Source organism: Mirounga angustirostris, unplaced genomic scaffold (assembly GCF_029215605.1).
Source record: "Mirounga angustirostris isolate CCGP_5_RB_7025 unplaced genomic scaffold, mMirAng1.0.hap1 SCAF_10, whole genome shotgun sequence".
Taxonomy (NCBI): Eukaryota; Metazoa; Chordata; class Mammalia; order Carnivora; family Phocidae; genus Mirounga; species Mirounga angustirostris.
This window is the reverse complement of record NW_026991718.1, coordinates 99,854,637-99,881,628: the sequence shown is the minus strand read 5'-3', so window position 1 is coordinate 99,881,628 and position 26,992 is coordinate 99,854,637. Positions and strand designations below refer to the sequence as shown.

At 37.3% G+C, this 26,992-nt stretch overlaps 1 protein-coding gene across 9 annotated transcripts in view; it reads right to left on the bottom strand.

Annotated features, from left to right (window-relative positions):
• TASP1 (taspase 1) overlaps positions 1-26,992 on the bottom strand; it is a 303,482-nt gene that overhangs the window by 46,865 nt on the left and 229,625 nt on the right. For 7 of the 9 annotated variants that reach the window (XR_010405771.1, XR_010405770.1, XM_064572806.1 and 4 more), the window contains one exon: positions 20,141-20,251. Coding sequence is in view for 6 of the 9 variants with exons in the window: in XM_064572806.1 (XP_064428876.1) it covers positions 20,141-20,251 (111 nt within the window). In the remaining 3 variants the exon portion in view is untranslated. Of the gene's footprint in view, positions 1-12,348; positions 15,009-20,140; positions 20,252-26,992 lie in introns of those variants that run through there. The other 2 variants (XR_010405772.1, XM_064572809.1) reach the window with 2 other exon arrangements.

Genomic DNA, 26,992 nt, shown 5'->3' with positions numbered 1-26,992 from the left:
TGTATGAATTACTAGTTCAGGCTAACTTGAGAAACTCAACAGTAATCGTTTATAATTTAAATTATAGAATGCTTTTGAAAAGAAATCCTGTTTATTTAAAAATGTATGTCTTAACTCAAGTTAATTTAACAAAATATTTCTTGATCAAGGGCTTCAGGGAAGCAGGAGAGAGAGAAACTAACAATGAGAATCCATCATATGCCAGGCACTGTCTTTTGTAATAGAACACAGTAAGGCCTGGATGGGGAACCTGAGGCTAAGAGCAGGTAAGTAACATGGCTTAGGTCATTTTAGTAAGTGCACAAACTACAATTCAAACAGGACTTTGGATTCCGAAACCTGGTGACCTTCCATTGTTCTATTGCTTTGAAATTTACACTGCTTAGAAGATTTATAATTAGTGTTATATATTGCGAGGATTAAATTCATTAAAAACACCAAAGGACCAACAAAACATCAAACACAACTCTTAGATATCTCTTAAGAAAAGCTTTTATTTTTATTTATTTTTTATATATTTTTTTAATTTTTATTTTTATTTAAATTTTAGTTAACATACAGTGCAATATTGGTTTCTGGAGTAGAATTCAGTGATTCATTATTTACAAACAACACCCAGTGCTCATCACAACAAGTGCCCTCTTTAATACCCATCACCCATGTAGCCCACCCCCACCCACATCCCTCCATCAACCCTGTTTGTTCTTAACAATAGAGTTTGTTCTCTATTGTTAAGAGTCTCCTATGGTTGGTTTCCCTTTCTCCTATTTTCCCCCCTTCTCATATGTTCATCTGTTTGTTTCTTAAATTCCACATATGAGTGGAATCATATGGTATTTGTCTTTCTCTGAATGACTTATTTCAGCTGGCATAATACGCTCCAGTTCCATCCATGTCATTGCAAATGGCAAGATTTCATTCTTTTTGATGGCTAAGTAATATTCCACTGTGTATATTTACCACCTCTTCTTTATCCATTTATCAGTCGATGGACATTTGGGCTCTCTCCATAGTTTGGCTATTGTTGATAATGCTGCTATAAACACTGGGGTGTGTATACCCCTTCAAATCTGTATTTTTGTATCCTTTGGGTAAATACCCAGTAGTGCAATTGATGGGTCGTAGGATAGCTCTATTTTTAACTTTTTGAGGAACCTCCATACTGTTTTCCAGAGTGGCTGCACCAGCTTGTATTCCCAGTGCAGGAGGGTTCCCCTTTCTCTGCATTCTTGCTAACATTTGTTTCTGTGTTGTTAATTTTTGCCATTCTGACAGGTGTGAGGAGGTATCTTATTGTGGTTTTGATTTGTATTTCCCTGATGATGAGTGATACTGAGTATCTTTTCATGTCTGTTAGCCAACTGGATGTCTTCTTGGGAAAAGTGTCTATTCATGTCTTCTGCCCATTTATTAACTGGGTTATTTGTTCTTTGGGTGTTGAGACTGGTAAGTTCTTTATAGATTTTGGATATTAACTCTTAAAACTGTAACAAAACCCAGAGGCTACAAAAGACAAGATCAATACATTTGACTACATTAAAAATGTTTATGATATTCCCTTTTGCCATATGGGGGAAAAAAGGTCAAGAGATAAATGACACACTAAGGAAAATATCTGCAATTTGTAGCACAGAAAAAGGGCTAATTTTCTTCATATATAAAGATTCACAAATCAATTAGAAAAGGACAAAAGGAATATAATTGGCTCTAAAACATGAAAAGAAGGTCTACATTTCTCATACTAAAAGAAATGCAAGTTAAAACCACAAAATACCATTATTCAACCATCAGGTTATCAGATATCAAAAGTTTGAAACAACATTATGTTAGCTGGGGGTGGAGAAAAAAGCACTCTCACCTACTAATTATGGAGGCATGGCCATTTGAAAATATATCCTTGCAATTTGTGGTAGTTATGTTCTATAAGGTTGCCATGAACACTGAATTAGCAAACACTGAGCCATTGCTCCTAAGGGAAATATAGGGTTAGGTTCCTACAAGCCTCTTGTCACAACATTTTCAATCAATAAGTAACCTTATTTTATGTGTTTCTGTGTAAAACATCTTATTTAATATATTTTTCTTATAAGTAATCAATTATACATAATCTTTCTTTATAACACAACATAAGCAAAGAAGAGTTTAACATTTTCCTGATGCTGGATAACCTGCTTATGAATTTCTTTGGTTTTCAGCCTCACAATAATGCTGTCCCCTATGCTCTGTTCATTGGTCATTATCTCATGAATCCACAAGTTGAGTACTTTTCCAGCTTTCCATGGCTTCATCATGCACACACATGTTACTTTAGCAGTTTCTGGAGCAGCCTCACATACAATTCAATGAATTTCCTCTTCCTTTTTCTGGATGTACAGTATCGTTGATTCATTAACTTTGAACTCATAGCCAACAGCATTATAACTCTTGCCTGAAAGAAGCTTATCGAACACACGTTTTCTCCACAAGACAGCACAACCTTCTTGCACAAAGAAACACTAGGCAGCACTTCAGCCCTGAGCTTGGGGGCCGCTTTATTTTTTTAAATTTTAGTAAGATTTTAATTTTAATTCCAGTATGGTTAACATAGAGTGTTATATTAGTTTCAAATGTACAATATAATGACTCAACAATTCTATACATTACTCAATGCTAATCATGAAAACTGTGCTCTTTAATCTCCATCACCAATTTCACCCATCCCCCCAACCGACCTCCCCTCTGGTAACCATTAGTTTGTTCTCTATAATTAAGAGTCTTTTTCTTGATTTGCCTTTCTCTCTCTCTTCTGTTTTTATTGTTTCTTAAATTCAAAATATGACTGAAATCATATGGTATTTATCTTTAACTTATTTCACTTAGCATTATACTCTCTAGTTCCATCCATGTTGTTGAAAATGGCAAAATTTCATTCTTTTACAGCTGAATAATATTCTTTATACATATATACCACATGTTCTTTACCCATTCATCTATCAATGGATACTTGAGATGCTTCCATAATTTGGCCATTGTAAATAACGCTGCAATAAACATAGTGGTGCATGTATCCCTCCATATTAGTGTTTTTGTATTTTTAACACTAGTACTTTGAATGCTGGATTGTAGGGTAGTTCTGTTTTTAACTTTCTGAGGACCCCCCCATACCATTTTCCATAGTGATTGCACCAGTCTGCATTCCCACAAACAGTGCACGAGGGTAATTACATGTTTAACTTCTGGAGGAACCTCCATACTGTTTTCTACAGTGGCTGCACCAGTTTGCCTTCCCACCAACAGTGCAGCGGGTTCCTTTATCTCCACATCCTTGTCAACACTTGTATGGAGTTTAGCCATTCTGACAGGTGTGAGGTGATATCTCATTGTAGTTTTGATTTGCATTCCTCTGATGATGAGTGATGTTGAGCATCTTTTTGTGTGCTATTTGTATATTTTCTTTGGAGCAATGTCTGTTCATGTCTTTTGCTCATTTTTTAATTGGGTTATTTGTTTTTGGGGTGTTGAGTTTTATACATTCTTTATATATTTTGGATACTAACCTTTTATCAGACATGTCATTTATAAATATCTTCTCCCATTCCGCAGGCTTTTAGTTTTGCTGATTGTTTCCTTCACTATGCAGAAGCTTTTTATTTTGATGTAGTCTTTATAGTTTATTTTTGCTTTTATTTCCCTTCTCTCAAGAGATATCTAAAAAGAAGCTGCTATAGCCAATGTCAAAGAAGTTACTGCCTGTGTTCTCTTCTAGGATTTTTATGGTTTAAGGTCTCACATTTAGGTCTTCAATCCATTTTGAATTTATTTTTGTGTTTGGTGTAACAAAGTGGTCCAGTTTCATTCTTTTGCATGTTGCTGTCCAGTTTTCTCAACACCATTTTTTGAAGAGACTGCTTTTTTCCCATTAGATATTCTTTCCTGCTTTGTGGAAGATTAATTGACCATATAGTTGTGGGGTTCATTTCTGGAGTTTCTATTCTATTTCAGTGATCAATGTGTCTATTTTTGTGCCAGTCTCATATTGTCTTGATCACTAGAGCTTTGTAGTATAACTTCACATTTGGAATTATAATACCTCCAGCTTAGTTTTTCTTTTTCAAGATTGTTTTGGCTATTCAGGGTCTTTTGTGGTTCCATACAAATTTTAGAATTGCTTCTTCTGGTCCTGTGAAAAATGCTGTTGGTATTTTGATAAGGATTGCATTAAATCTGTAGGTTGCTTTGGGTAGTATGGATATTTTAACAATATTTATTCTTCCAATCCATAAGCATGGAATGTCTTTCCTTTTCTGTGTGTTTCAGTCTCTTTCAACAATGTTTTATAGTTTTCAGAGTACAGGTCTTTCACCTCCTTGATTAATTTATTCCTGGATATTTTATTATTTTGGGTACAACTGTAAATGGGATTACTTTCATAATTTCTCCTTCTATTGCTTCATTATTATTTATAGAAATGCAACAGATTTCTGTACAATGACTTTGTATCCTGTGACCTTACCAAATTCATTTATCACTTCTAGTAGTTTTTTGGTGGAGTTTTTAGGGTTTTCTGAATATAGTATAATGTCATTTGCAAATAGTGAAAGTTTTACTTCTTCCTCACCATTTTGCATGCCTTTTATTCCGTCCTCTTGTCTGACTGATGTGGCTAGAACTTCCAGTATTATGTTGAATAAATGTGGTAAGAGTGGATATCCTTGTCTTATTTCTTATCTTAGGGAGAAAGCTTTCAGTTTTTTATCATTGAGTATGATGTTAGCTGCGGGTTTTTCATTTATAGCCTCTATTATGTTGAGGTATGTTCCCTCTAAACCTACTGTGTTGAGGGTTTTTATCATGAATGGATGTTGTACTTTGTCAAATACTTTGTCTGCATCTATTGAAACGATCATATGGTTTTTATCCTTTCTCTTGTTGATGTGATGAATCATATTGATTTGTGAATTCTGAACCACACTTACATCCTGGGAATAAATGCCACTTGATCATGGTGAATGATTTTTTTAATGTGTTGCTGGATTCAGCTTGCTAGTATTTTGTTGAGGATTTTTGCATCTATGTTCATCAGAGATATTGGTCTGTAGTTCTCTTCTCTTGTAGAGTTTTTATCTGGTTTTAGTATCAGCTAATGTAGGCCTCACAGAATGAATTTGGAAGTTTTCCTTCCTTTTCTATGTTTTGGAATAGTTTGAGAAGAAGAGGTATTAATGCTTCTTTAAATGTTTGGTAGAATTTGCCTGTGAAGCCATCTGGTCCTGGACTTTAGCTTGTTGGGAGTTTTTTGATTACTGATTCAATTTCATTGCTGATAATCGGTCTGTTCAAATTTTCTATTTCTTCTTGGTAGTTTGGTTCCTATTTCTTCCTGGTAGTTTAGTTTCTATTTCTTCCTGATAGTTTGAATTTATCCATTTCTTCTAGGTTGTCCAATTTGTTTGCATATAATGTGTCATAAGATTCTCTTAGAATCCTTTGCATTTATCTGGTGTTGTTTGTTATTTCTCTTTCATTTCTGATTTTGAATTTTCCTTCTCTCTCTCTCTCTCTTTTTTTTTTTTTTTTGTCTTTTCAGTTTTTTTGTTTTTAAAGTAGGCTGCACACCCAGCGTGGAGTCCAGTGTGGGGCTTGAACTCATGATTCTGAGATCAAGACCTGAATTGAGATCAAGAGTCGGATGCTCAACCAACTGAGCCACCTAGGTGCCCCCAGTCTCTTTTTGATGAGTCTGGCTAATGATTATCAATTTTGTTGATCTTTTCAAAGAACCAACTCCTCCTTTCACTGATCTGTTCTATGGTGGTGGTTGTTGTCTTTAGTTTATATTTCATTTATTTCTGCTCTAATATTTATTATTTATTTCCTTCTATGGGTTTGGGGTTTTGTTTCTTCTTCTTTTTCTAGCTTCTCTAGGTGTAAGGTTAGGTTGTTTGAGATTTTTCTTGCTTCTTGAGGCAGGCCGCTATAACCTTCCCTCTTAAAACAGCTTTTGCTGCATCCCAAACATTTCAGACTCTTGTGTTTTCATTTTCATTTGTCTCCATGTATTTTTTTATTTTCTTTTTGATTTCTTGGTTGACTCATTCATTGTTTAGTAGCATGTTATTTAGCCTCCATATGTTTTTTCTCTTTCCAGATTTTTTTTCTTGTGGTTGATTTCTAGTTTCATAGCATTGTGGTGAGAAGAAATGCATGGAATGACTTCAATCTCTTTGAACATGTTGAGATTTGTTTTGTGGGCTAATATGTGATCTATTCTGGAGAATGTTCCATGTGCACTTGAAAAGAATGTGTGTTCTGCTGTTTTAGGATGGAATATTCTGAATTTATCTGTTAAATCTGTCTCGTCCAATGTGTCATTCAAAGCCACTGTTTCCTTGTTGATTTTCTATTTGGATGACGTTCTGTTTGGACAGATGTCCTCTGATGTAAGTGGAGTGTTGAAGTCCCCTACTATTATTTTATTATTATTGATTAGTTCCTTTATGTTTGTTATTAACTGCTTTAAGTATTTGGGTGCTCCCATGTAGTTGCATAAATATTTACAATTGTTATACTTCTTGTTGGATTGTGCCCTTAATGATTATATAGTGTCTGTCTCTTGTTACAGTCTTTGTTTTAAAGTCTGTTTTGGCATAGGGGCCCTGGGTGGCTCAGTTGGTTAAGTGTCCAACTCTTGATTTCAGCTCAGGTCATTATCTTGGGGTTGTGGGATTGAGCCCCACATTGGGCTCCATGCTGGATGTGGAGCTGGCTTCAGATTCTCTCTCTTTCTGCTCTCTCTCCCTTAAAAAAAAAAAAAAAAAAAGTCTATTCTGTCCTATATAAGTATTGCTACCCTGGCTTTCTTTTCAAATCCATTTGCATGGTAGATGCTTCTCTATCCCTTCACTTTCAATCTGTATGTGACTTTAGGTCTGAAATGACTCTCCTGTAGGCAGCATATAGATGGGTCTTTTTTTTTTTAAATCCATTCCATCACCCGATGTCTTTTGATTGAAGTGTTTAGTCCATTTACATTCAGAGTAATTATTATTAGGTATGCATTTGTTGCCATTTTGTTACTTGTTTTATGGTTGTTTTGTAGCCTTTCTCTGTTCCTTTCTTCTCTTGCTCTCTTCTCTCACAATTAGTTGACTTTCTTTAGTGATATACTTGGATTCCTTTCTCTTTAGTTTTTGCATATCTATTACTGGTTTTTGATTTTTGGTTACCTTTCGGTTTGTATATGACATCTTCTGCATATTGGAGTCTATATTAAGCTGATGGTTGCTTAAGTTTGAACTCATTTTTTACTCTTCTCCTTCCCACATTTTAGGTATATGGTGTCATATTTTACATCCTTATATTCTGTGAGTCCCTTGACTGATTTTTATAGATATACTTATTTTTACGGCATTTGTGCTTCCTACTTTTCTTACTCTTGTTTATGGTCTTTCCTTTCAACTCAAAGAGTCCCCCTATAACATTTCTTGTAGGACTGGTTTAGTAGTCATGAACTCCTTTAACTTTTGTTTGTCTGGGATACTCCTTATCTCTCCTGTTCTGAATGATAGCCTTGCTGAAGAGTATTCTTGGCTGTAGACTGTTTCCTTTCAGTACTTTGAATATGTCATGCTACTCCTTTCTGGCCTGTAAAGTTTCTATTGAAAAATCAGCTGATAGCCTCAATGGAGGTTTCCCTTGTATGTAACTGCTTTTTTCTCTCTTGCTGCTTTTAAAATTCTCACTTTATCACTACTTTTTGCCATCTTAATTACTGTATGTCTTGGTGTGGACCTCCCTAGGTTGATTTTGTTGGGGAGAATCTCTGTACATCCTAGATCTGGATTTCTGTTTCCTTCCCTAGATTTGGGAACTTTTCAGCTATTATTTTTTCAAATAAATTTTCTGTCCCCTCTTCTTTCTCTTCTTCTGGGATCCCAATAACATGAATGTTATTATACTTAATGGTGTTGCTGAGCTGCTTCAGGGCCATTTTAAACAGTGAAATCATCAGCAGAGGCACAAAAATGTAAAAAACATGTCATTAAACAAGCTACAAAGAGGATGCTGAGACATGAAGGCAAAGATTCACCCTGCTCACCTCAGCTGGGAATGTGCATGTCAGGTGACTCAAATTCTTTACCACTCTGCATGTGCCTACAAATGACTGTGAAAGTGTCAGGAGTACTGATTTTGAAATTACAAATAAGTTTCAGCAAGTAGGAAAATGAGCAAATATGAAATCTGCAAATATTGAGGACTGACTGTAGTTATTAAAATGACATAGTCTTTGACCTAGTAATTCTACTTCTAGGTAATTATTCTATAGATATGCCTTTATATGTATGAAATAACATATTTACAAAGATACTCATTGAAGTAGTTTTAATTAGGAAGAAACTGGAAGTAGCTCAGTTGCCTATTGGTGGGAGTATATATAAATAACCATGGTACTCCATATAGTGGAATACTATGCAACAATTAAAAACAAAGGAAGAAGCTCTACATAGGAGGTATGGAACCATCTACACTGAGTATTTTTGAAACTTTCTGACCATGAATCACAATATTAACAAAAAAAAATTAAAAAGTCCCACATGTTGTCACTTAGTATATACATGTCTTTATAAATGAAATTTCACAAAATAATACCTACCCTTTTACTTACCATGCATTGGTTTATACTACTGGGTTCTTTATATTCTATCCACCACATTTAAAAGATTCTGCCTCTGACTCACTAAATTGACTTTAGGCCTCATTAATATGACATGCTTTTGTTTGAAAAAATACTTATTTACAAGATAGATAGTTTATCTAAAATAAAAGGCAAGGTAGACAATGATATAGAGATAGTGCTGCCATTTTTGTGGAAGAAAATAAAAGGGGACCATGGATGAATATGTAAATACATGGGATCTCTCTGGAAGAATATTTTAGGAACCGGCAACAGTAGTTGCTATTATAAAGAGAACTGTTTGGTTAAAGGAGTTTAATGGAAGGCTACCTATTTTTTACCATATATCCTTTCCTGAAACTTCTGAATTTTGTCCTATTCTGGTTTATTTCCTATTTTTTAAAAATGCCCCTAGGAATCTCAATTACCCTATTAATCTATGTTATCTATTAAGAATTTCTTCCTTATTTAGATTATGACATTCTGAATTTCTGAAATTTGATGTAATGAGATGTTACCATATATTTTAATTATCCTTCATAAGAGTGCTTATTATGATGTGAAATGATCTAATGCTTTCAAATTGTTTCATGTCTCATGACTATCTAAAATATGACTAAATCTTATGAAGGACCATGAATAAGTCCCTACATAAATTTACACTGGGCATATATATTTAGGGCAAAACCTGTTATGTTTAAAGAGCAATTAAAACAAACAAAACAAAAATTTATTCCTGTTAGAAATTTAAAAATTTCAAAACCACTACAAGCTTTAAAAAATCAGTAGAAAACACGGGGCGCCTGGGTGGCTCAGTCATTAAGGGTCTGCCTTCGGCTCAGGTCATGATCCCAGGGTCCTGGGATTGAGCCCTGCATCGAGCTCCCTGCTTAGTGGGAAGCCTGCTTCTCCCTCTCCCACTCCCCCTGCTTGTGTTCCCTCTCTCGCTATCTCTCTGTCAAATAAATAAAATCTTAAAAAAAAAATAAGTAGAAAACATTTATTGTCTCAAGGGCAGTTTATATCACAAACTTTTATAACTGTCTAATTAAGTCCTAATTTATAATTAAAACCTGGTAAAGGGTAGTACAAAATTAGTTCAAATACAGTTACATAGAGGCAAAAAATAATATGAATAGCATTTCTTACCATGAGTAATATCTAGAAGTCTATAATTTGTTTCTTGATTTTTAGGGACTAAATTTGAAATTGTTTAATACACCTAAAATGGAAATTTATGGGAAGAGTATTAAGAAATGATTCTAATAATACAGCTAACTGGGCAGATGTTATATCATAGTACTGGGACTTTTCCATGTATAATTATTCCATGTAGAGAATCATGAACTGAAGCAACATATAGGATAAATGAATGGCCTGGAATGACATATCTGAGTGTGGGAAAGTGCCCTGTTTCTTTGCCAGTGGCTGATTACTGTTTACATCTCAATTACTAATTTGAAAAGCCTACTGTTTTTTAGAAAGCCAAAGCCCAAGGGGCACCTGAGTGGCTCCGTCAGTTGAGCACGCAACTCTTGGTTTCTGCTCAGGTTATGATCCCAGGGTCCTGGGATCGAGCCGTGAGTCGGGCTCTGTGCTCAGCAGGGAGTATGCTCAAGATTCTCTCTCCCTCTGCCCCTCCCTCCAATCACACACACACACTCTCTCTCAAATAAATAAATAAATAAATATGAAAGAAAGAAAGAGAGAAAGAGAAAGAGAAAGAGAGAAAGAGAAAGAGAAAGAAGAAAGAAAGAAAGAAAGAAAGAAAGAAAGAAAGAAAGAAAGAAAGAAAGAAAGAAAGAAAGAAAGAAAAGAAAGAAAGAAAAAGAAAAAGCCATTGTGAGGCTACTGAAAATGACCAGGCCATGAAAAGACCTTTAAGAATACCCAAAGCCAGGCTAAAATAGATTAACATGTAAAAGATGGTCACAGGGATTTGGCAAGCTTCTTCTTTACCAAGTGACTTGACAGTACATCATATCACATAAGCGTGATGTGAAAAAAGGCCAACAGTACAGATCCTGTTCCAGTGCCAGAGAATGGGTTAGGTGGGATGTGCTGTGCCTGTGCTCTTCAAGAATGACATGTTAGGGGCTCCTGGGTGACTCAGTCAGTTGAACATCCGACTCTTGCTTTCGGCTCAGGTCACAATCTCAGGTTTGTAAAATCAAGCCCCACATCGGGCTCTGCACTCAGCACAGAGTCTGCTTGTCCCTCTCCCTCTACTCCTCTCCCTGCTGTCTCTCACTCTCTCTCAAATAAATAAATAATAAAAATCTTTTTTAAAAAAAGGATTACAGGTTAATGCTATTACAGGCACATCTGAAATGGATTTGCACATAATCTTAGAGGCTAGCTTTTCTGGAAAGCTGCATTTAATGCATTGGAATAAATAAATACACGCACAAGTATAATGCACAAGAGTGGTTCTACTTTAGTTTTAATGTCCTTCCACTATATGAGACAGCCTTTAGCCCCTATGCAAGGCTTTGACTCCTAGTGACACTTAAATTACCACCTTCACTAGTTAATATTAGAGCTACAAGCCCCCCCCCTTGCAAAATGCTCCCCCCCCCCCAGGATACCTCTTTCTCTTTCAAAACGATTCACAGGTCATTCTGTTTAAGCAAACAAAATTTCTTTACTAGGGTTGCAAGCAAGTTTTCTCTACCAAATGGATTCTCTTTTCTAGCCAGAGAGAAGTTCTCAGCCACCCCTTAAAAAAAAAAAAAAAAAATTGTTGTTCTCCAAGTTCTCTAATTGTTGTTAACAACCCCCAGCTGCACTGGCTCCCGTACCCATTTAAAACCCCTCTGCCTGGCTTCACATCCCAGACTTCTTGCAAGGAAAACAGAACTTTAAAATCAGAACCGTCTTGGACCGGACAGTTGCCAAGTCAGCTGCTGCTCCTTAGACTTAGGTGGAATGGCTTATCCTCAGACATTTTGCACAGTGCTTTAAGTTACATCTTAATAAAGATAAGCTCATTTTTAAAATGGGAAGAATGAGGAACTGTAAACAGAAGAGCCTCCTCTTATCTCTGTAGATTTTCCCTCCTGGTTGTTAGGTTCCTTATAACCCAGAATGGGGTTCATACAGGGATACTTTACTGTCCTGACATGGAATCTTTATGATTCATATCTTGTCTGCCATTAAGTAGCTCTGAGTTGGCTCACCTCTCTGAAAAACTTTCACCACTGAACTGCTTTAGGAGGGATGGGATTGAAGTTCTATAGAGCCCCGTTTATACTAAGCCAAGAAAATAACTATTTTCTCTTTCCAAGGCTCACTCTGATTTGTTCAAGACTAAAGGATGCTGACTGAAAAGGAAGAGAAGAATGTCAGTCAAATAGTAATATAAGCCTCAAAGGACAATTTGATTCGTTTCCTTTTTTAAATCATTTTATTTATTTATTTTTAGATTTATTTATTGAGAGAGAAAGAGCATGAGCGGGGGGAGGGGAAGAGGGAGAGGGAGAGAGAGAATCTCAAGCAGACTCCCCGCTGGCAGAGCCCAACTCAAGGCTCAATCCCACGACCCCGAGATCATGATCTGAGCCGAAATCAAGAGTCGGACACTTAACCGACTGACCCACCCAGGCACCCCTTTTATCATTTTATTGTATTAGAAACTGGAAATAAGGGCCACTGGCTGCAACATGGAAGTTCTCTGCTGAACAGAAAAGCATTCAGTGAAACAAGTTTTATTGAAACATGATTTCATTCATTCAACAAATATTTAGGATTTATTTCATGTTAGAGTGATCTCTATTACCATTTGAGCAGATGAAAACTGACTATAAAATTTGTCAAAATATTTTTCTGAGAGTTTTAGGAGAACCACAGTAATAAGAATTACATAATCACTAGAATTCTATTCATAAATCTTTGTATTCTTTATATCAAATGGAAAATTTTGTGGCCAAAAAAAAAAAGTACTACATGGTTAGATTACAGCTAGTACTACACTTCTTATGATGGAGAAAAAAAAATTCAGATAAACATCCATTTCTAATTTTTAAAAAGTACATTAGTGATATTTAAGGGGAAAAAAGTTTTTATAAAGCAAACAAAGCAGATTATAGCTATATGTAATCAACAACTTTTTATTTTAAAAATGACAGTTCTAAAAAATATAAATCTCAGAGCACTACCTCAATAAATCAATGCAGCTCTGTTGCTGAAAAGTTTAAATATGTCTGCCTATTTACTTTGCATTTATGAATAACTACTTAATTTGCATCCTTCCATCTTATCCTTAAATAAGAACCAAAATGTCACCCTCTATCCTAAGACTACAGTGAATATGTATCAATTCCAAAGCATTGCTGGGGCACTAAAGAAATAAGCTTCTACCCACTTCCCTAGGTGTTATATGGAAGTGTTGAATCACTAAATTGTACACCTGAAACTAATATTACAGTGTATGCTAACTAACTGGAACTTAAAATTTAAAAAAGAAAAAGAAAAAAGCTTCCAACCATGACACTGGACCCTCTTATAGAACAAAGTTTTAGTTATATTTCTAAGACAAGTTATTAACATCAGATAAGCATCCATCAGTACCTCTTTTCCCACTACCAGCCTAATAGCTAATTTGCCTTCTCTCTGAGACTTATTTTTATGATCATGTGAGCCCAACAGAATGCCTAGTCATAAGTGCTCATGGTGGCATGTGCCATGAAATGGAAATCAGTGATACTGCTGGGGCCCCCAGAATGAAGCTCCTTTGAAGTGCATGTGTTTATGTGTGCTCGCCAAATTTTTAATGCCAGTAAAACCAAAAGGCGGTTTGGAATTTTAACTTACAGTAAAATGACCTTTTATCTTTTTAATGTTCCAGGAAGCATCAACTCAATCTAACATTTTTTATTTTTAAACCATAGCATGTTTTGGTAACAGTGACAAAAAGAGTACTTGATAAAGAACTTTGCCTGTTCTGCAAAGGAGGGGAGGGAATGCCACATTTAAGTTCTAATTGGCAAGTGAAAAACTATTTAATTTGAGAGAGCTAAGTCTAAAATGATGGAAGGATTCATTATTCTTTCAAGTAATTACGTAAGAAACTGCAAAGATTCTCACAGAAGAAATCATATGACATACCATTTATCCTACCGTTTATATAAAGTCAGGCCCACACGGGGGCTTCAAAGAGACGGGTAATGGACAATTTCGTAAGCGGGGTGGCAGGTCCGCAGGTGTTCATTTTATTATTATCCTTTATAACTTACAAATTTATTACATTCCTTTAAAAATATATGAAACATTCCATAGTTAAGATGAAAAACAGGGAAAGAAGGGGTAGCTGGACAATTAGAAGCAATATCATGTACAACACTTAATTATCAGCATAACGAACATATTCCTGGATAGTAAGGAACCTGGAGTTATTCTCTGCGTAAGGTGAGGCTAGCTTAATGGGGGAGTAACAGTTACCATATGTGTTCATCAGATGATCAGGCTCTGGCTGAACTGAGTGCCTCAAATCTATTTAGGATGAAGGACTCCCAACAGTGGCACAGAGGTCACTGGCCAAACACACAGTCTTTTTGCCCCTAGGAGCCCCTATGCCTCCTATCCTGAATTGCTTAAGATTTTCCTTAACTATATGGAGTCTGTTTCTCATTGATCCCCATATTCACTGCTTCCTAGTAACCGTTCTAAGGGAGGGACCCCTGAACTTCACAAAGTCTGTCAGGCTCCCACCAGTACAGTGAGGGCAAGCTATAAGGAGAGAAATGCACCCATATAGTGAGATTGGCTATTTATGCCATGTATTTGTATCTATTCTAATTACTTGTGTCAAATCACAAGTTTAAAACAGAAAAAGACTCATTTTTTTCCCACTGGAAGGCTTGATGTGCCTCTGTTTACACAATTATTAGCCATACTGTATACAGCAGCCTCAATAAAGCTCTTCTGTACAGGCCTGGAAAGCACATGTAATTGTACTTTAGCAGGTAAAATATATATTGGGTTTTTTTTTTTTTTTCTCTAAAAGCAGAGAAAATTAATTCTTTTCAGCTGTTTCACTCCAGGAAGAAGCATTTGCTTTGTGTTAAAGCAGCGATTTGTAGGCTGGGCTTTGCCAGCATTTCATGATCTGGGGAGTGGGAGGTGGAGGGATGGGTGTTGCAAACACATTTACATCCAAACTGTCCTTTTTACAAGGCTGTTTGCAGAGGTTATCTTCTGTGATCCATTTTTGACTGTCTCCAAATCTTCTTGTTCCCAGACACTTGTCATTATCCAACATTTCCGAGCCATACTGTTTTGGATTGTTTTTAGAGCATGTAAGGATACTTTATGTGACATTTCATTTTTCTGGAAGAGTGTCAATTTAAAATTTCTGCTAAAAAATCAATAAGGAAATTCTATTTGACACTTAATTCGTTTATTTAATAATCAGTGGAGCCTACTATGGAGGGTGGGTACAAGATTGGATATGACACAGTCCTTGCCCTCAAATGGTTCACAATCTGGTGGTGTGATTCTCAGAGGTAGTGGAATCTTCTAGCACTTGGAAAGATATTTTAAATCCCTGGATCCTCCATGTGAATCACTGGGGCTCAGAGATCTGTGATCTATTCCTTTCAAATAAGTGGGCTCAGAAAAAAAACTTAAGAGGTGCTGGCCTAGAGGGAGGGATAGACACTCTAACACATCATGGCGAGTGTTACAAGGGATGCCAATTGTATGTTGCAAAAAAAAAAAAAAAAGCACAAGGAAAGAACAAATTACCTGGGGAAAAAGGTTTCCAAAGGATTCTAAGAAGATTCTTATCTGTCCTGGGTCTTTAAAGAAGGAATGTAACTGGCCCAAGGCATTCCAAGCACAGGTAAAAGCATGTGAAAGTTATTGGGGAAAAAACAGGACCCTCTGGAAGACCAAGCAATCTGGAGTGCCCAGAACTGGGGGCGCTGAGGCTGTGTAGAGGGAAAGGACTAATTGGAAATGACAATGAAAGCATGTTCCGGGGTTAGATCAGGGGAGGACTTTCCCATCAAGTTAAGTAGTTCCCATCTGTCTTCTAGGGAAATGACCAGCAGAGGCAGGAGTATGGATGCATCCTCACAGAAAAATTGAAAGCAGGGAGTGATAGTAAGAGACACAGGTTTTGACTTTACTTTAACACACAAAGTTATTCAACATTTAGCTTAGACATATAGTAAACTAATTACATATACTTATGTGGCCCTTCTTTTGACCACTATCCCTCTGAGCCTGGGATTGGTCTCTCTAAGCCACCATTATTAGATCAGGTTCTCATTTTTGCCCTTTCTGCTTCAGGGCAGCCTGCTTCTCTCCTGACTGCCCATTTCTGAGCCCATGGTTAGGTTCTCTGGAACAGCGAGAGAAAAGTCTGGTAACTGTATGGAGGTGGGATAGGAATAGAGTCAGAGCAGCTAACAAGATAGTCTAGAAAAGAGTGACCAGGGACTATAAAGTAGGAGGACACTGATCCCATTTGTCTCAGAGGATCCCAAAGAAGAAAACCAAGATCCACTGATGCAATCTGATAGTCTCAGCTGCCTAAAGATGCAAGAGAGCACCTTGATTTGTTACTGTAGCTCTTTAGACAAACTAGAGGCTCATTTGGCAGTGAGAGGATTTAGAAGGTTTGTTAGTCATCTATTTTGGCATAAATTACCCCAAAATGTAGTGGTTTAAAACAACAAACATTTACTATCTCAATTTCTGTGGGTTAGGAATTCAGGAGTGGCTTTGTTAGGTGATTCTCGCTCACTTACACACTCCCTCATGAGATTCAGTCAAGAAATCTGTGCAAGGCTGCTGCAGTCATCTGAAAGTTCATTCAGAGCTGAGGCTATTAGCAAGAAGCCCCAGTGTCTTGCTGGCTTTTGGAAGGAGGTCAGAGTTCTTTGCCATGTGGACCTCTCCACAGTGTTGCCTGTCTATACATGGCAGTTGGTCTTTCTGAGAGTGAGAAAGCAAGAAGGATGTCACAATGCCTTTTTTGATCTAGCCTCAGAAGTCACACACTATCACACTGCCATATTCTTATGCCTTGTAAGAGAGTCTCAGGGAGAGGAATTAAGCTCCATCTCTTGCAAATAATTTATGGATAAAGCACATGTAACAGGGTCACACAAGAGGATTTTGAATATTCCTTCATACCTGAGATTTACCAATTCTACTCATGAATCAGTAAACAGAGGACAAACCTTGAAAGTGTCCTGTACTTGAGTCATCCCACCCTTGAAGTGGCCCCACTGGGGCTCTTGTAATTGATATATTTGTCAAGAGGAGAGGTTCAGTAATGGGTTTCTGGAAACTCCACCAAGTGACAATGGGGTTTGATTGAAACTGCTCTTGTGGTGTTATGGAAACACTACTTATGATTTTCAGAAAAGAGAGTGGACACAGAAAAAGCTTAAGTTAGAGACTGTTTTAATTATACTATTCTTTGGGGGGGAAAATGATTGACCAATATATAGTAATCCAGTTCTTGGGGTTTTTTTTTTTTTTTTTTTTTTTTTCATTTTGGGAATTGTTTTATTTGGATTGTACAGAAGAAAGACTTCTGAGCTCTCCTGGTTACTAGATATTACTAAGCATTACAGAGCCATGAGTTTATGAAGTTAAACTCTCATGAGGGTTTTATAAGGCAATATAAGAAGTCATGGTCCAAACATAAAGCAAATTAAGTTGTGGCCTGCTTTGGAGCAACTGATAGGGTATAGCATGGGAGAATCCACTTGACCTTGATGTTTGAAATATTCTCCTTTTACAGGCAGAGGTTTATGACAGACACTTATGAGTCCAATCTTCCACTACTGGGATCTGCAGTGAGTAATATTTATACAGTCTTGGTACTGCCAATGCTGGTTACTAACTATCACTGTTCAGAACCTCTAATCAAAGTGTAGAAGACAAGTTAGCTATAGGACAGAATGTGGATGTTAATAACCATCGCAGCATTGCTAGAGATTGAGGTGAGGGTTGGGAGTAAAAAAGAAAGAAGAAAGAACACATGAACTTTCCTGAACTTACATAGTCAAAGGCGTGAGGTATGGTTGAGAGACTGTATAAAGTTGAGGAATCAAGAAATAAATTAAGAAATAGTATGTTACAGTTGCAATAAAATTAAAATTTATGATTTCAAGTTAGAGTAGAAGTCTAACAAAGTCAGGAGGAAAAGGGAGCGGAAAGTGATGTGAACTACATTCTTAATTTTTTTTTCCCCAAAAAGGAGCCACAAACTACTGACCAATCAAGAAATAGAAGCATGAACATATTCTATAGAGTACAGGTGTTTCCAACAAGAATAACCAGAACCAGAGACTGGTGGCTCTGGGACTGAGGTGACCATGGTGACTTTCACATCCCCTTTCCTATCCTTCTATACATACATTACTCTTTTGAACAAATGTAAAAATTCATGTGGTTGGTATCATCTATAAGTTGATACTAGCCTATGTTCACCAGGTTTTAGAAGATAAACTTCACAAACATTAATTCCTCTAGTTAGGTTTAACAAATGACAAGATTTTACTTATTTTAGAAATTCACACTTTACATTTCATTCTTCTTTTTGAAACAGAGAGTAGGAATTAGTTTACAAATTACTACCTTGGTGATAAAAACTAAGATGAGCAAAAATGCTATGATTTATCCTTAAATATGCATTTCTATACTACACCACCAAAAATAAAACGACAACCAAAAAACCTTATAATTTTCAGGATTAAGTCTAATGGGCAAGAATCCAGGCTCAGTAAAGAACTGATACTCCAACCTAGGAACAGTCTATGAAGCAGTTTTAGTAACTACCCCCGTCCGGCCCCCAGTACTAAGGGTTATTCTGAGTTTTAATGGAAGGCCCAGGTACATCCTCCTACAAACTCCCTTCTATCCAACCATGGAAGATTTCTTCAAAGGATTCAACAATGATTAAGATACCAAAAAAGCAAATGGCTAATTTGCCTTGGTTTAATAAAAGAGAGCCATTTAAAACTACATTTCCTGGGAGCAACCTGGGTACCAAGTATACTAGGTGGAAAGAGAAAAGGAAAAAAATATATATATATGAGGTTAGTAGTCAGAATCCAAAGTGCATTTTTTTTCCCCTTTGAGGAATTAGGGGGAAAACTTTATGAAAGCTCTTTCAGCTTCTGTAGAAAAAATACTTTTGTACCCTCATAAGAAAGGCTTGCTTTTCTAATTTACAGACTCACTTGTACTACACCAATTCACAACAATCATACAATATAGATCAGGCACCACCCACACCTTCTGTAAGAAAATTTATAGAAAGGGTTGAACTACCACAGTTCCTGTGGATGATCTACAACAGTTATATTAAAAAAAAAAAAAAAAAAAAACTTAGGGAAGAATGGATAAATACAAAGTGGTATATCTGTATAATGGAATACCACACAGCAATGAAAATAACAAACTACTGCCACATGTAACATGCACATCAGATACATGTAGTACATACTCTGTGATTCCATTTATATAAATTATAAACCCCAGCGAAACTAATCATGGTGTTAGAAGTCAGCATAGTGGTTCACTTTGGAGGGGTAAAGAATGGGGGTGGGTTACCAGGGGTTTTGGGGGTTGTGGTAAAGTTCTACTTTTTATCTGCTTGCATGAGTGGGTTCAGTTTATAATGATTTATCAAGTAGCTGCAATTATAATTTGTGTACTTTCCTGAATGTATATATAATTATTTAAAAAGTCAATTAAAAAATAACACATAAGGCCCCCTCCTAGCTTATGCAGTACCTTTATGCAGATTTTTTTTAAATGTGCCCTCTGGATAAATGGATTAGAAAAAGGCATCCCTGTGGGCAGAGGGAGTCCCACAGGTTTGTGGAGGACTGGCTGGTTTTTAACCCCAGTGGTACACTTGGCTAGACACAAAACCGCACATCTGGATGGACATCTGCAAATCTGCAAAACACTCACTTGACCTTTCTTCACCACAGCTTTATGAGGGCAGGGCAGATGTCCTTATTTTACAAAAGAGGAAGTGGCACAGAACAGTAAGACTGATGCACAAAGGCGTCATAGCTAATAAGCGATGGAGCCAGAACAGACTCCGAGGCCAGTAGCTCTTCACATGGTTCTGATTCTGTTTTGGGAGGGGAAACAGGAAGAAGCTTCTTTCTATGTTTGTTACTGTGTATGTTGTTATGGGTTATCTCCATGCTTTGTGGAACTAGGCAGGGAACAAATACATGGTCCAATGTTCTTAATATTGGGGCTTTAGTAAAGGTCCTAGGTTCTAAGCCCATTTGAAAAATATGCTTTAAGCATACACTTAAAAATGAATATTCAACTTTTACATGTTTACTTATGCAAAAAGATCAGTAGAATAGACATGTGTAGATATCAATAAAGCATTCTGGCCTTCCCACAGCTTAACATTATTAACTTATGGACATAAATCTTTCCGTGTCTTGAAAAAAATGAAAGAGAAAGACACACACCTAAGGTATATGTCCAGCTTACCTAGAAGTGTCTGCTTATCTTGGGAGGAGTCAGACTCTGCAGAACACCTGCAAGTTCGGAGAACAATCACTCCTCCAAGCACACCATCTTCACTGGCCAGGAAAGGTGAACCTAGGCAGGAAAGGCAAATGGTCATTTTTCAGTGAATTTTCCCTTTTTCATTTTCAATTTTCATTTGATTATAAGAACAAAAATGTGGTATGAATAAATCTTGAAAGATGCCCATTTTCTGACAACCACCATTGTTCATGCCTTGTATAGGCCTGATGGCAAACACAGGCCTATGCCCAAAGAGGGGCCATTTGGCAAAGACAATCCCAGATGCTGCCAAAAAGACTTGAGTGGGGGTGGAGTGTGCATTACAGTATTCTGAATGGAATTGGAAACACTACCAGATTAAAGGACCAAAACACAAATACAGGAAAAAATGCTCAGCAAGTCTCTTTGATCAGCTCTTAGGGATCACTTACCAGGCTCTCCCTGCTGTCAGGGGCATGCCACCAAAAGCTTTGATTTACTACCTTAAATTCAATTTTAAACAATAAGCCACAAACTTTATTACAAACATTTAAAAATGATCCTGATGGTTTACACAAATAAGGGTGAAACTGTATTTCTATTATAAGAGTCTGGTGGTTAGAAACAACCAGGCCTCTTTGGGATCTCACACACTGAACCATTGTGAGCATTTCAAGAACACTACATTTTAAAACCCCTCATTTTTCCTCCCCAAGGACATCTTCTTCAAACATCTGGCATAGCAAGTAAGCACGTGGAGAACAAATGCAAATTAACCCAAGCACTATCAAAGAAAGTAATAAAAATAAAAACCAACCAAATTGGATTTGGGGAAGCTTCTGGTTAAACTTAGTTGATTAAACACATATATTTATCTCCACTCCTTCCAAAGGAATGGCCCAATGAGGACAGAGAGAAAGGCAAACGAGAAAAAAACTGACCTTTTAGAAAATGAAAAGAAGATGGACATTAGTTGGCTCACCTAGTGGGACCACAGAAGCTGAAATCTAAGCTTTCATGGTGGGACAGGGTTGAAATTGGGGAGGTCACCTATAAGAAATCACCCAGTTTTGTCATGAAACCCAAAAAGAATTGGAAATTGGAAGCCTCCAGTTTCTCTGAAGGCAGGGATATGGGGTGGGGCTGAAATGAAGATGGCTGGTTTAGAGTGTCCAAAAGGACCCTCTACACCAGGTGTCAGTAAGCTATGACTTATCTGGTCTACAACCTGTTTTGGTACTGTCTACAAGAGATGTGTGTTTATTTTACAATTTAAAGGGTTATTTAAAAAAAAGAAAAAGGAACGAGGGACACCTTGGTGGCTCAGTCTGATAAGACACCCTTATCAGTGTCTGCCTTCGGCTCAGGTCATGATCCCAGGGTCCTGGGATCAAGTCCCACATCAGGAAGCCTGCTTCTCCCTCTCCCACACCCCCTGCCTGTGTTCCCTCTCTCTCTCTCTGTGTCTCTCTCTGTCAAGTAACTAAATAAAATCTTAAAAAAAAAAAAAAGGACGAGAAGGAGAAGAATATGTGATAGAGACCATGATGTAGCCCAAAAAGTCTAAAATCTTTACTTTCTGGTCCTTTCAGAAATAGTTTGCCAACCCCTGATCTAAAGCCCCAGATTCCTGCATAGAGAGGAAGTTACTTCTTCCTAACCCAGGAGATGCCAGGATATTTACTCTTTAGAGAGGATGAACCAGAGGGACTTGAGTCTTGGGGGCATCAGACTCAGCATAGGGCAGGAGAGAGGCTCCACAGTGAATATAGGATGTGGAAGTGGAAGTCTTAATGCTAAACAGTGAAATAACCAACTCCTTTACCCAGAGGCTCCCAGGATACAAGAAGTCAGGCTGATATCCTCCAAACAAAAGACTGGATAACTCCCTTCCAGCCACACAACCAGCTCAGGAATAAAGACCTATCTGAGAGACCCTAAAAATTTTGCCTTACGGTAAGAGCTTCCAGATGACAAGTATGACTCATTCAGAAGGTTTTCACAGTTCAGCTTTTTGGTATTTAACTGTTAAAAAGTATAGACTACCTAGGATCACTAGTGGTTTCAGTTAGGCCTCTAGAAAAGACAGAGACCAAAACTAAAAAGCAACACAGAGAGAACTTAGGCAAATGCATTGAGCAAAAGAAAAGAAAAGAAAAAAAGAGAGAGAGAGAGAAATCAGAAGAACCGGCCAGAAGGTCCAATATCTGAATACTAGGAGTTTCAGAAAAAGAGCATAGAGGAAATGAAATTTCAAAGAAAGAATTCAAAAACATTTCCAAGAATTGAAAGGTAAGTGCTTGGACTAAAAAGGCTCATCAACCTCCCAGAACAACTCATGAAAAAAAAAAAAAAAGTGCCATGGAGGTACATCACTGAAATATCAAAATATTGAAGAAAAAGAGAAAAGTCTAAAAACTCTCAAGTGGGGGGAAAAAAGTCACATGGAAAGCAAGGGTATCATAACAGCATCAAAATTCTCAACATAACACTGGTAAGTAGAAGATTAGAAGGCACCTTCTTCAAAATGCTAAAGGAAAATTATTTCCAACCTAGAATTCTATACTAGGCCAAAATGTCAGTCAAGTGTGAAAACAGAATAAAGCTCTACAAAGTCTCAAAGAATTTACCTCCCAGGTACCTTCTCAGAAAGCTGTAGGATGAACGTGCCTTGGCAAAGTGAAGGAATAGGGCACATAATGAGAAAAAAAAATGAGATCTGGAAACAGGGGATCCAAAACAAGAGAACAGAAAAAGATTCCAAGATGGCATGCAGCTATGCAGCAGGCTTAGAAAGTGGACAGTCCAAATTGAAACAGGAAGCCAGAGGAGGCTGGAAAGATATTTCCAAAGGGAAAATAAATCAAACTTACAGAATATATGTTGGGTTTGAAATTATTAAGAGGAAATGTTTCAGATTTTGAGGGAAGTTTGACAATCAAGAGTGACTGGTATAAAAAAAAAAAAAGAAACCTAAACAATAATGAGGCAAGTATTAACTGCAGAAAAAAAATAATAATTTGTGTAAGAAAGGAAATAGAACCACAGTACACTATGTAGTGCAGATGTCAATAGCTGGAGCCAAAAATATAAACTCACAATACTGATGAACTAAAAAAAAAAAGGGAGGGGGACATAATACATTAAGAGGAGGAATGGTACATGTAATATGTGTAGGTTTGGGGTTGGAAATATAGGGGAATTAAATCTTGCCTTTCCTGGTATGAATATGAAGATATCTCAATTCGATATATAAACAATATCTAAAATTGAAAACTGAAGGAATAGTAGTACAAATGTGTTATGTTGAATTACAGATATAACTTCTAAATGAAATAGCTATGAGAGTTAAAAGTAGTAGCCTCAGGGGAGAGGAAGCTGGGGGAGAGGGGACTGGATTGGAACAGGGAATCATTCATTTTCGTTTTAAGTCTGGGGGTATTGTCTTTTTAAACCACTTACTTGTTTTGCCTTGCAAAGAAAAACAACACAAATTTAAACTGTGGAACTGGACTAAATTTTTTAATCCTCAGCCTCTTAAAGAAGGGGTAAGGAGACAGGAAATTCAGTCATTGAGAAACTACCCTGCATCGGGGCTTGGTTCCATGCTTTCATGTTCTACAGTTTGATTTTCAGAACCACTGAAGGGGGTCAGAGAAAATCTCCCCAAAATGTGTCATTTTGGCATGTGGACTATTTTGAGCTGAAGGCAATCGAGACCCTGTGGGCTCAAGAGAAACTTTTGCCTCACCCTTAACTACCTAGAAGAATCTAAATTGGGGTCTTTCCTAGAATTAGAGTTATCACCAGGAACAAATTTTATCTGAGTAACCCATCTGTATGGCAAGGCAAATATCTAATTACCAAACATCTGTTCTTATTGCCTATGAATTGCCCTCCTCCCCTTTGAAGCCCCAGGCCCCTATCCCATTCCTTAGCTCAGCATGACATAAATAACTCATTGTACCTTTTTGCCTTTGAACCTCTCATGTATAAGGAGTTCCTGTATGTATGAAATTAAATTTGACTTTCTCCTGTAAATCAGTCTCATGTCAATTTAATCTTTAAACCAGGTGGAAGAATCTTTGAAGGATAGAGGAAAATTTTCCTCCCCAACACTACTGTGCCATGAGGTGTTTTCACGTTACAGATGAAGAACCTAAGGTTCAGAGAGTTGAGCAGAGTATGTGGTTTTCCCTTATGATTCTCTGAGCCCATAGTCCTTGTTTGCTTTGCAGCAATGCCTGTCAGGGAATGGGAAACTTCGGATAAGCTCACATTCCAGCTGCTGTTAGAAACCTCCACCCCACCAGCACTCAAACTCTTGATACCTCTAGAACAGTTCCTTTCCCTACCAAATCCAGGAATTTCTCCTAGGTTCCTAATAGCTCATCCAAGCTCAAAACTCTCTATCTCTTCCCTCTTCAATGACTCAACACATGAAACCATGTTAAATTCCAACAGTTCTCCCTATGACTGTACTTGTGCTAGTTTCTGCCCCTTCATTTCCACTGACAAGACCCTCAATGTACTCTCATTGTACTGAAAACAGTGTAGTAGGCTCCATGCTCCAGTCATCCAAATCTCTAAATTAATTAATTAATATGTACTATGTGCCAGGACTCTTCTAGGCACTGGGGATATAGCAATGAAAAAAAAAGAAGTCCTTGCTCACATCTAGTTGAACAGGTTAGGGGACAAGTAAATTTACAAGTCAATAAAGAAATTCATCCAGTTATTGATAAGCACTGTGAAGAAAATGAATCCTGGTAAATGATAGAAGGTGTGACTTGAGCAGGGGCTACTTCACATCAAGGGTCAGAAAAAGCCCCTTTTGTTAAGGAGCTAACCATGTGAAGACCTGAGGGAAGAACATTCCAGGCAGATGAACAAGCAAATGCAGAGACGTTAAGGTGAGAAGGAACCTGGATGTTCAGGAAATACAAGGAGACTAGAGTGGTAAGAGCTGAGTGAGGGAGAGGGAAGAGAGGGCAGAACATAAATTCAAAGAGAGGCAGGGCCAGGTCACATAGGGTTACAAAAGGCCTTGTGGGTACAGCAAGGAGGTTAGATTTTACTCCAAGTGTGATGAAAAGATGATTTAATCTTTAACCAGGACAACAGTTCTTGTTTGCACGTGCAAAAGGTTGCTCTGTAGTATGAAATGGATTGGCAGGGCAAGCATGGAAGCAACAAGTCACTAAAAAAGGTGTCGTGGCAGCCCAACTGACAGATAACAGTGGCTGAGGTGAGCCTGCTGGCAGTGGAGTCTGTCAGTAGAAGCTGGGTCTGGGATATACTCTGCAAGTAGAACCAAAAGGGCTGTTCACAGAATGAATATGGGAACATGTGAAACTCTAATAAGAAGTATGCACCCCAGCTATGATTACATCATTAAACCATTCAAAAACTTCCAATGACTCCCAGGTGCCCACAGAACAATGTCCAAATGCCTTAGCCTGGTATAGTCCTCCTCTCTCTTCTCAATCTTATCTCCCTATTTATTTTTACACACCAAATGCTTTAGCTAAATTGGACTTCTTGTATCCCATTTCTCCAAGATTTCCCCCTGGGCCCATTTGTGAACTATTCTTCCTGAATCCTTTTCTCCCCATGAACTGAATCTATCCTCAGTGCCTTTTATACAGACACACCTCTCTGGGGTGAGGGTATCATCTCACCTTTAAAGCACCTTTAGTGACTAATGCTTCCACTTATTCACCGCCTTCTCCTATCCTCAACCTCCTACACACACACACACACACAAACACACACACACACACACTCCCACTTACACCACTGCAGTGTGGCATTGAAGATAGCAAGACAGGATGTTAATGCAGTGAAAGGAGATGGGGCCCCCAGGGCACCATCAAAGCTACAGCTGGACTTCCCCCTCTCAGTATGCATTCATTCAATAATTTAATGAAACAATGATTAGAGTATGTTTGAAGATTTCAAGTTTTTCATGGAAAGTACTCAGATTTCATATTATCACTGTGATGTTTAAAAAAAAAAAATACTGACTCAGACAGAAGGCCTTGTTTTGAGTCTGAGGGTAGCAACTATGTATTCTTAAGAAAGACATTTTTTTTGTAATCCATGCTTCGGTTTCTTAAATTATAAATCATGGATATTAAAAGACATCTTTCTGGTTGTTATAAGGACTGAATTATACATATGAACTCTACAACCTCTGAAGAGCTATTTAAACATTTGGTGGTAGTAACAATGATGGTAGGAAGACACTTCAGCATTTTGCTGGTTCTCAAAAATTGTCAGGCTGAACAAGATCTATTACTGTACCTACTTGGTTAACCCTCCACAACAGCCAGAACCAGTGTTCAACTGACATTCAGTGGTGGTGATAGGATATCAATTTTCCAAGTTAAAATGTTGAACAGTCTCTGTATATAAGGAAACACTATTTCTTATTATTCCCAGTAAGAAAAGAAAAATTAACATGGAGTGACATTTTAGGCACTGTGTTAGTTGCTTTTCATACCCATACAGGGAATCGGGGGTAAAAATTAATAAAATAAGACAATCCAAAGTTCCATTAATATATGCGCAAGAAGTTGCATAAAATATCTAAAGAAGATTAATAAATAAATAATAAAAATTAAGCTTCATTCACCCTAATAAAAAGTCCCTAACAGATTGCTTAAATATCCAAGTCTAAAACTGTTATGGAATGAAATTATTAATTACAGATGGTAAGAGAAATAGTTACTGTGATCAAATGTATCTAATCTGAATATTCATTTAAATTGTAAATCCATACTGTAAACAAATGAGACACCTACTTACTAAATTTGTTCCATGATTTTTAAG